The 10,791-nt window shown below is 40.4% G+C and overlaps 1 protein-coding gene across 8 annotated transcripts in view; it reads left to right on the top strand.

Annotated features, from left to right (window-relative positions):
- GNB4 (G protein subunit beta 4) overlaps positions 1-10,791 on the top strand; it is a 58,358-nt gene that overhangs the window by 42,612 nt on the left and 4,955 nt on the right. For 7 of the 8 annotated variants that reach the window (XM_040566854.1, XM_040566855.1, XM_040566856.1 and 4 more), the window contains exons 2-9: positions 2,981-3,081; positions 5,174-5,212; positions 5,928-6,034; positions 7,424-7,487; positions 8,290-8,452; positions 8,645-8,711; positions 8,826-9,027; positions 10,241-10,457. In XM_040566854.1, the coding sequence (XP_040422788.1) occupies positions 3,025-3,081; positions 5,174-5,212; positions 5,928-6,034; positions 7,424-7,487; positions 8,290-8,452; positions 8,645-8,711; positions 8,826-9,027; positions 10,241-10,457 (916 nt within the window). In that variant the 5' untranslated portion in view covers positions 2,981-3,024. Of the gene's footprint in view, positions 1-1,495; positions 1,632-2,980; positions 3,082-5,173; positions 5,213-5,927; positions 6,035-7,423; positions 7,488-8,289; positions 8,453-8,644; positions 8,712-8,825; positions 9,028-10,240; positions 10,458-10,791 lie in introns of those variants that run through there. The other variant, XM_040566853.1, reaches the window with a different exon arrangement.

Consider the following 10,791-nt stretch of genomic DNA (forward strand, 5'->3'; position numbering starts at 1 on the left):
CGTTTTCTGTTTTCAAGCATGTCTCTGTCGCACCAGTAGCATCAAAGCAGACACAAGCCCACGCGTGCACGGATCTTCGCACTGTGCTGTTGGGATCGTGGCACCGGTCAGGTGCTGGCAGCAGCTCAGGAGTGCTGCTTGCGGAGATATCCTGCGTCTGGGGAGGAGTCTGAGAGCTTCCTCTCTGCCCACTCCGTTTCTGTAATTTCCTCCGGGCATCTCGGAATAGTGGATTTTTAAAAACAATCCCAAGTGGAAGCATCATGCTCACAGTCCTGCTAAGTACTTGGTGGTGGGTGATCATTTGAACGTGTGTGCAGCTCAGTGGGAGCTGCAGCCAGCCGGGCCAGCAGAGAGCTCTGGGTACACGTCAGGTCAGTGGTTGCACTGAGCTCTGAGTTTGTGTGCTGTGGTGTCCCTGTGTTTGTATATAGCTTAAGAGTTTGCTGTTCAGCCGCTGCAAAATGGAAAGGAACTTTAAAACCAGATTATTCTAGCTTGAATTAATCTAGATTTTGCGTGACTTGGAGTGGCTGTATTCGTTGAGGTATAGACTGGCCTCAAAGCACTGATATGTTCCCACTGAGCAGTAGCACTGGTGACCTTGCAGACTTCAGAACATGCCGATACTGCCAGGGCTTTTCAACTTTAACAGTGGTTTCTTAAAAAAATAAAAAGGTCATTGTCCTTTAATTTGCTTAGGGATCGATTCTTAAGCTTAATAGGAGTGAGTGAGAAGGGTTCAGAAGTTGGAGGATGCCCACACGGCCATGTGTGTGTACAGGTAACACCATCTGAAGCTGTCCAGCTGCTGGTGCAGCTTCGTACGGAAGTGGTGCTAGGGATGAACACTGCTGATACTAATGACATTAAAGTCATTAACACTGACTTCATGGTTGAAGCGCAGAATGGTCATCAGTGGTCTTGGGGACCAAATTTCTGACACATTCACAATTTTACCTGCCAATAAAAAGATGCCCTTACTTCCCCTACTTGTGACCAGCAATGCATGCTTCCGGTTTAATATTAACGTCTCTTTCTTTAAGGTGAATTATTCTCTGCATTGAAGTCACCGTTTGCAGAGCACTGACGTGTGTGGCACATCACAGAGCAGAAGCTAACTTCCCTTCACAGAAGATTAGAAAGAGATCAGCTTTTCTGTTAGGAATCTTTACCTTCTGTTAAAAATAGCACATGAGGTTACTGAGACGAGGGCAGGTATCATGCTTGCCTGCTTTAGACACTTGAGTCCCTTGTTGTGTCTGTGCTACCTTTGGGTGGGTTCTAGAACAAAAAAGGGAAAACATTTTAAAAAGGAAAATTTGACACTGTTGGAACTGTATTTCGTAGTGGTACAGTATTCTGATCAACTGTGTTAAAATTAAACTTCAAAGACTAAAAGCATTTGATTAGCATGCATGTTAAAGTGATTGCGGTTTTTAACATTTCAGTTTTGAAGTTGGACATCAGCGTATTGATTAATTTTATGCCTGCTGTGAACTAAGCATCATTAAAGCATCTGGGCTACTGAAATAGGACATTGGTGGTAAATAAAACAGTCTCCTAGAATATTCACACATGGACGCTGGTGTCTTCTAGGTGAGCTGAGCATAGGCTTAAGGAAGGTGAAGGAAGGTAGGGACTTCACAGTTTGCTTAGGTACAGCTGAAAGTATTGGTCAGACCAAAGTCACCGCTGTGCTCTTGCTGTAGGATGTTTTTGATTTGGAGGTGATCCGGTTTTATATGGTGGTGGGTTTATTCAGAAAAAGACTTTATTTCAGTCATTTTTCAGTGAGTTAAATCAAGCGGACACTACTGTATTCTCTCTTGTGTTTAAATTAAAGTGCTTAGAATAACGTTTGGAGTAGCTTCTCTTTCCTCCCTCAGTTTGCATTTTGTGAGTAGGAGCTTGGCTTTCTTCTTTCTTTTGTAGGCTAGAAGTGTGCTTGGTTTATTTTAAAGATAACGTAGTGAGAGACCCGGCCCCACCACCTCCCAGGCTTTCTGGTGTCCTTTTGCTGGCATGGAAAAAGAGACAAACACGTGCTTGGCTTGTTCCCTAGCAAGAGACTGGCTGGGTCCCCTGTCACTGGGAGGTTATTGGAGTGTATGTGGGTAGACTTGGGGGGTCTCCCTTGTGGTGTTCGGTTGCACTGCTGTACTGAGGATAAAGAGGAAAATTGGTCTGAGGAAATTGTTCAACATACTGCGAAGTACCATGTGCAAAATGTGATTAAAAAAAAAAAAACAAAAAAACACCACACCTAAAAACTGAAATCGTGCTTGCATCTGGTCTCGCTGTTTTTTGGCCTTTTCTCTTAAGGTTACTTTATGTCCCTGTTGAGATGAGACCTGCTGTGGGCTGTAACCACATGAAGCTGCTTTTATGGGTGTTTCCATCATTATTAGTCCTTCTCACCCTGTGCGTGCTTTTGAAATGAAACCTACATTGTGTCTTGCCCGAGAAAATATGGAGAAAATTGCAGAAAACCTATTTCAGCTGCAATCTAGGATTCAAGATTTTCACCTTTAAAATGAAAACCGCCTTGGATGTCATGTAGAAGGATGCTTGTATCACAGTTGAGCTTAAAGTTAAATGTTTCAAAGCGACCGCCTCAGCCTTTGCTCTCTGTTGCCATCTTGGGGTGAAGTCTGACATTCCTGGAGGTTTCAGGGTGGGTGAGAAGAGCGAGGCTGAAATGCAAATGCCTTCCGTAATGTTTTCATAAAGTACTACGGGTGTTTTTGTTGACAGTTGCTTCTGTATTCAAAATACATTTAATTTAATTGTACTTTTCACAGTAATTCGGGAATAGCAGTACCTTGGGTCTCACTGAATTCACTAGACGCTGTACTAAAGGGAATATCTATTTGGAGCCTTCGTATAGGCAGAATAAATATAGGCCTGTAGTTTGTACTTTTACTTTTTAAAAAACAATAAACAGTGTGATACTGAAACTTCTCCTCTTTATTGGCAGGTTTTCTTCACCAGTGGAGCGTGAGGAATAGAGACTGAAGCAAGATGAGTGAGCTGGAACAGTTGCGGCAGGAGGCGGAGCAGCTGCGAAATCAGATCAGAGTAAGAATTGCTAATTCCTTATTTTTTATGATAAAGTTCCTCCTTTTAAAGGAATAAAGTGTAAAGATCATCTCTATTACTTGCGCCCGTTTAAATTATGCAGAGTTTGAATACTTTCAGAATATTTGTTTAATAAAGAAATCAGGAAGTAAGCCATTGGTGTAATGGAACTCATTCCTAGCATCTCTTGAACAAAATGTTTTGTTTCCTATGGAAGTGTACTACGTTTTGTTGCTAGGGGAGTGTGCCTGTTTGCAAATTTTGTGGTTATGATTTAAAAAAAAAAAGAAGTGAGCAGCAAACTTCGAGAACTTAGACATAACAAGTCGGGGCGAAGGGTATTAGAAGATCATGTGTGCTAAAAGTGAGAGACATCTTGACAGACGTGCAGATCAAAGCGCAGAGAGTGAGGGAGAGCCTTCCAGGAGCGGATGGCATTTTGATTTTTTGTGCTATGACACCAATGATTCTATACAAATTTGGAAAAAAATCTGTAAAAACAAATCTGTAAAAGTCTTAATCTGATGGTGCGTATGTAGAAAAGACATTTAAAATGTGAGAATTAAAATGGCTTGTTAAAACTTTGTTTTACGTGCAAATTTGCCAATCATATGGCAAGTACTAGCCTCAAGTACAGGTGTTGCTAATAGCTCTCTTTAAGAAAAGTTGCTTTGTTAAGATCCCATTCAGAATTAATTTTATGTTGAACATCTTCAAGTGTTTCAGCTAAACTAAACAATTAAAGTTGTTTAAAATCCAGCGTGTTTCTTCCTGTGAGTGAAGTAAGTCCTGTGTGCTAGGGGATTTACTGCTCTGGTATTTTAAACCCCTCCTGATTCCAGACGTCAACATTTTATAAATATTTCTACAGTTCAGACATTTTAAAAATAAGTTGAGATGACTTAATCCACTCTCAAGCTTACTTTCTGGGAGAAAAGCTATAAAGGGTAGTCAAAGTAAACACTCACTAAAAGTTATTAAAGTTGTTGTATTAAGGAACTCTCAAGCAAGATATTTAAAAGTTTTAAGAGTCTAGTTTGAGTGCATTAATTCAGTTCCAAAATGTGCAAGTAAATGTTTCTGTTCCTCCTCTCAACGATGACGTTACCATTAGTGTACAGACAGGACACTTTTCTTGGGGTGAGGGCCACGCGAAGTGGTAAAGGCAGCCATGCATGCTTCGTTGGTTGCAGAAGTTGGATGGTATTCAGAGAAATTACAGGGAATTAGGATGGTTCTTGTGGCTGATCCTTCAATATTTCTGTTGATAGTTTTATTTCTAACTTGCACTATAGAGTTTGTATCTGATTTTAAGCCAATTATTTTAAACTATGCTTCTCAGAAGAGGTTGCTGACTGTGTGTCTGTGTTTTTCAAAGACTGGAGTCTGAGTTGCAGGAGTGCTGTGTATTTGCAATTGTAACTGTTTTGCAAAATCTGGGCATTGCAGGCTAGGCTCAGAAGTGCTCTCCTGTTTCAGGTGCCCAGTATGTTCCTCTTACCGTGCAAACAAAAATAAAGTCTGTCTTCTAGGTAGGGTTGAATAATACACAGAAAGTAAGTCTGAAGTAAAGAAAGAAGCCAGAGCATCTGTATGGAGATCCGAGCACCATCCTTTCCACGAAATGAATTAAATTGTAGAATAATTTATCTTCATTTAGCATGAAATACAGCAGCAGCTTAAGCTTCTGTGAGCCTGCTGTCTGTCCCACTCCCCAGATCCTGCCCCTCATAACTGGTGTCGTCACACCTGCGATGATGGCAAGGGGAGTGAATACAAGGGCCTCATCCAGCACAAAACCTGTTAACCATATATAGTGAGTGGTTGTTTTTAAAGCAGGATCAGTTCCTTCCCTGGGTGCTCAGTGCCCCCTGAGCAGGCAGAGCAGCACCAGGGAAGGGTTACAGGGAAAGGGGTAGGCACTGGAACATTCAGGTAGCTTCAAATGCTGTTGAATCATGTATTCTGTCGAAAGAGAGACTCAAAGGTTACTGGGACATGACTCTTTGTAAGTCCCTCTTCTTCTCTACTCTTCAGTTTGATGCTCAGTGCTGTGTTTTAGATTCAAATTGTTTCTGTTCTTTTGTTTCAGGATGCAAGGAAAGCATGTAGTGACACAACTCTTGCTCAGGTATGTTCTTGATTCAGTGTACAGGCTGTTCCTTGACATTTAAAAAAGAAAAAAGGACACAGAAAACACACAACCCTACAGTTTATGATTGTAATATGTTCTTGTTTGGTAACTGAAAGAATAAGGTGGAACAAGAAGTGGGAGATGTACCATATAAATATATAGTTAATTAAAAACCAACAAACAGCCACACCAGAAAATCCAAGCCAATCAAAAAAACGCCACCCCGCCATCTTAATATGTCCTGCTTCCAAGTTACCTTCTCAATAGAGTGTGTTAATTGTATTTACTATATTTAGAAAAACTTGGATTATTGTCTTTTTGCTGTATTTTGGAAACAAAAGTACCTGGCATTTGAAGTTTTGCCATGCTTGAAAAAGTAGCAGTGCAGTAAGTATTGGAGGATTTTCTTCACTTGGTTTTAATCAAAAATTTTCAGATTTGATAATCTGAATTAGGTTCAGTATTGCATAGTAACATCTTCAAAAGATTTCTGAAGCTCTGGTTACAGCCATTATAAAGAATGTTATTTTGTAAAAATCTCTTTTCCCCGTTGTTACGTGGAATTAATCCTGGGTTGTATACTAGTATACTTCTTTTTATATTGCATTCCAAGATAGCTTTTGTTTTTTTAATCAGAGTTGAAATGTGTTCAGTTATCATGTATATTAAAAATAGTCCTCAGTATCTCAGGGGTTGTTTTATTTATTTTTAGATCACAACAAGCCTGGACTCAGTGGGTCGAATTCAAATGCGAACAAGGCGTACGCTTAGAGGTCACTTAGCCAAAATCTATGCTATGCACTGGGGATCTGACTCAAGGTTTGTACAATTGATCTGTAAACCTGTGACTTAAGTGTTAGAAATAAGATTGTCTACTTGAAACAATGTCAAGTTTTGTGAGCCGTATGGTACAGTCTTGATGCGTTGTGGGGAGGGATCACAGACCTTGACTGTGGGATTTTTGTGGTGTTTTTTTTGTTTGTTTGTTTGCTTGTCTTTGGCTATATTATAGAAAAACTTGGGTTGGAAGGGACCTTAAAGATCACCCAGTCCCAACCGCCTGCCATAGGGGGTTGGCACCCACATAGGGATGCCACCCACCAGATCAGGTTGCCCACGCCCCATCCAACGTGGCCTTGAGCACCCCCAGGGATGGGGCATCCCCAGCTTCTCTGGGCAGCCCATCCCACTCTCTGAATGAAGAATTTCCTCCTAACATCCAGTCTAAATCTCCCCTCTTTTAGTTTAAAACCATTCTCCCTTGTCCTGTCCTTGCCTGCCTGAGCAAAAAGTCGCTCCCCAGCTTTTTTATAAGCCCCCTTTAAGTATTGAAAAGCTGCAGTTTGGTCACCCTGTTTCCTTCTCTTCTTCAGGCTGAACATCCCCACCTCTCTCATTCCTTATTCTATAGTTTGCCTTTATAAAGCTGATGAGGATTACGTAGCAGTAATAGAGAAGCATTGAGTGAAAGGAGAGGTGCCTCGCTTGTTCTTACCACAGACATTTTGCCTTTTCCTTCTTTTAGTTTTGGCTGAGTTCTTTGAATCTATTTAAGCAGAGAAGGGTATGTGATGAGGCATATTTCTGGAATGGTCAATATTGCGTTTCCCATGATGTTGAATAATACTGTAACTTCTGTCATAACAGAGTTCTAAGACTTTACAAGCTAACTTTGTTTCACTGAAAAAGACCCTTTTGTATTTAGCAAGGGAAAGTTACAAAGCTTTGAGGATGGAGTTATGTTACTCTGCCTTAGAGCAACTGGTAGTCGGAAGTTCACAGAGCCTTCGGTTCTGTTCTCCCACGTGTAGTCTGGAAAGAGACGTCTCGAATCTGCTTCCAGAATAAGGCTGCTTTTCTCCTAAATTTATTTATGTTTATTTTTTAGCTTTGTAGTTAAAATATTTGTATACAAAAAACAAAAGCAGTGGTAGAGAGTGTTTCTAAAATGTGTTTTAAGTTGTTTTTGTCCATCGTTAATCATGAGCTCCTTTGGACATGGGTCTCTTTAGTGGTGTAATACATAGTTCTTTGCAGATTATCCAACAAACATTGTACTTAAAAGTTTTAAAAAAAAAAAAAGGAAAAGGCAAATGTCAATAGTGAAAGTCTTTCTGAATCACTTGATAATCATGCATGATATACGTCTATTTTGAGAATTTGTTTTTTGTTTTATATTAACTTATTCTACTTTGTGTTTATGTTTAGGCTACTAGTCAGTGCTTCACAAGATGGAAAATTAATTATCTGGGATAGTTATACAACAAATAAGGTAGAGTTATTTATAATTCATATCAATAATTCATGCATAATTTGCGTGTTTTAGGGAGGTTGTGACTATTTTTTCCATGTTTGCAAGTCAAAAATGAAATGAAGCAGCCTACATTAGAAAAACAATCCTTTTTCCCCTCTTCATGGCTAGCTGTTTGCTAGAGATACGCTGTAGGCTGTTCCTCAGTAGTAGTACTTCTTGGTAATAAGTAAGGTCTTGTTTGCTAGTGCTTTTAGCTATTCTTATCTGTCCCTATGTTGTTGCTTCTGAAACTAATTTGGCTTTAAATTGTAGAAATACACAACCTCAGAATTTACATGAATGCTTTGCTTGTGGGGTCAGAGAAGGGGAGGAAAAAAAAAAGCTGTTAAAGGAGGAAAGCTTAAGTAGAGTGTGGGGAGGTGATCTGTTGCTGTAAACTGACCAGCCTCCCTGGGCACAACCATCCCATTTTACCATCCCATTTTATAACCTGCAGTTCAGAGACAGAAGAATTGGATAAAGAAATCAAAGCAGAATAAACAAATTTTGTAAATGTTTAAGTTTAGAGTAGCTTTGCTATTAAATAATGTTGTACAGAAATTCTGTATATGTTCACAGGAGACTTACTGGTATTTCTCATCCTTGTAATTGTACGAACGTAGGTTGTTGTATATAATTCTAGAATCAAGTTACTGAAGTTTATGATACACAGTCTGTTGGTGTGTTTAATCTGCTGTAATTCATGAAATGACTGAATGACTTCAATAAAACCTGAGAGCGAAGGTGTGATGTAGCACTCCTGTGCTCTTTCTTTCTGAAGATGCATGCCATTCCTTTGAGATCCTCCTGGGTGATGACTTGTGCGTACGCACCGTCTGGCAACTACGTGGCCTGTGGTGGATTGGACAACATCTGTTCCATATACAACTTGAAAACCAGAGAAGGCAATGTGAGAGTGAGCCGGGAGCTGCCAGGGCACACAGGTCAGCCATATTCTTGCCTCAGTTTTTTTTTTTTTTATTGTACCAAATGAAACAGTCTCACTTTGAGAGGTATTGGGGTGTGAAATGCTTTTTCTGGCTTACAGACTAGCTGTGGGAGAACTGCAATCACTACTCTTGGATTTTAATCTTCAGTTTAACTGAGTCTGAAACTTTCTTAACTTTTGTTTTTAGGATATTTGTCCTGTTGTCGCTTCTTAGATGACAACCAAATTGTCACTAGCTCAGGAGACACCACTTGGTGAGTTTTTGGGCTTTTGTTACTTTTTGTTTTCTCAGTGCCTTAATTTGTATTTAAAACTTAAGCTCTCAAATAAACAACTACCTTGTGTTAACGCTGTCACTTTATCTGCAGCGCTTTGTGGGACATTGAAACTGGTCAGCAGACCACCACGTTCACTGGGCATACTGGTGATGTGATGAGTCTCTCTCTAAGCCCAGATATGAGGACTTTTGTTTCGGGTGCCTGTGATGCCTCCTCAAAGCTCTGGGACATTCGAGATGGAATGTGCAGGCAGTCGTTCACAGGGCACGTGTCAGACATCAATGCGGTTTGTGTAAGTGATCGTTTGTATTTCTGCATGGGAATCAAGGGGGAGGATAAAAGTTACAGTGGCATGAATTTAACTTATAGTCTGTTGGGTTACCTTGATTTAAAATCAGTTATCTTGTTAGGATAAAGATGGTTAAATTGTATGCAGTTAAATTGTCTAATAACCTTTGGTCCAGCTCGTTACTGAATTATTACCATTATTTGTGATGCAGTGAAGTGTTCTTGGAATAGTGTCAGCTATGTTCTCGTTCAGCAGCTGAGACCTTACTTTTTAATACACAAAGAACAGAGGACAGGAAGTTTTAGCTGTGTGACAAAGTGTTAAAACTGAAATTGTAGATAAACGTGATATGCCGAGAGGGAGCGAAATAGCCAAGCACCCTCCTCTTAAACCTTTTTGTTAAAGAAAAATGTACTTGATATTTTCTTTTGAAAAGAGCTTTCAGTGAAATGTGTACAAGGCAAAGTTAAAATCACTGCCTATGTTGAATATTCATCCTTGGAATCGTTCTGTAATATTTATAAACTGGATTATATTTCTCCCCTGTCATAGTAACACTATGTTCTGATCTGCAAGATACAAGCTGTGACAAATAGGGAATGAAATCTAAGTCTTAGCTGCATCTGTTTTTGATAAACATGAAAAATTATTAAGGCTGAGAGAATACCAAAGGCATGACCTGTAGAAAAATGCGGTTCCTATACTTAGATCTGAATCCTGAGATGCGTTGAGCTCTTTTCATTCCAATTTCAATCAATATGGCTGTCGTAAGACTGACTGATTTGGAGTAGATTTTGGAAATTCAATTGCTTACTTGCAATCTTCTGTCTGGGCTCAGCCAACCTGGCTGACCATCTTAGGATGGAACATTGTGCACCACTTCACCCAGGTCTTCCCGGCCCACAGCCAGGACACAAATAACTACATTTTGCTTCATTTTATAGGAGTTAGTTACATCCCCTTTGACTCCCCTTGTACTGCATGCAGGAGCTGTCTGGGTAGGATTCCAGTCATTCAAGTGTTACCGGTGCTATTCCAGAAGTGTGTTGCTGCATAGCTGTGTATGTGCAGCTTTTAACAAGCACATCTTTTCTAATACATCATTCGGCCTTTGTCAGGTCACCCTGGCAAAATAATATTGCGATGCTTCTGAAATAACGCATGAGCAATGTGTTTTTCTGATGTCAAACTCCCGTCTCTCAATTAAAACTTTCAGTTTTTTCCCAATGGACATGCATTTGCCACTGGGTCTGACGATGCCACTTGCCGACTCTTTGACCTGCGTGCAGATCAAGAGCTAATGATGTACTCGCACGACAACATCATCTGCGGAATCACTTCTGTAGCCTTCTCAAAAAGTGGTCGCCTCTTGCTAGCAGGCTACGATGACTTCAACTGCAATGTGTGGGATACTCTGAAAGGGGAGAGAGCAGGTGAGTGCATGGAGCTGCAGGGAGACGAGGCTTTTCATTTCCTGCGCAGGAGGTGGATAGTCAAAATCTATGCAAAACGCAGGGGCAGCTCACTGTCAGGGCTAGTGCTGGCGTAATGGGTTCTGCTTGGTTCCCCTTAGCACTGTAACACCTCATTGCTGTGTTTCCTGATACAGCTGCTCTCATTATGGTTCTTGAGGGTAAAGAAAAAGGATGCTTGGATGTTCAGTTACATCTTTTTTAGCATGTTTGAAGACTTTCTGGGAGGGCAGAGTGGCAGTTGAAGTCATTGACCCCCTGTGAATGTTAACTTTCAATACTTCTTCTTTTCCAG

This window comes from Cygnus olor, chromosome 9, assembly GCF_009769625.2.
Source record: "Cygnus olor isolate bCygOlo1 chromosome 9, bCygOlo1.pri.v2, whole genome shotgun sequence".
Classification (NCBI taxonomy): domain Eukaryota; kingdom Metazoa; phylum Chordata; class Aves; order Anseriformes; family Anatidae; genus Cygnus; species Cygnus olor.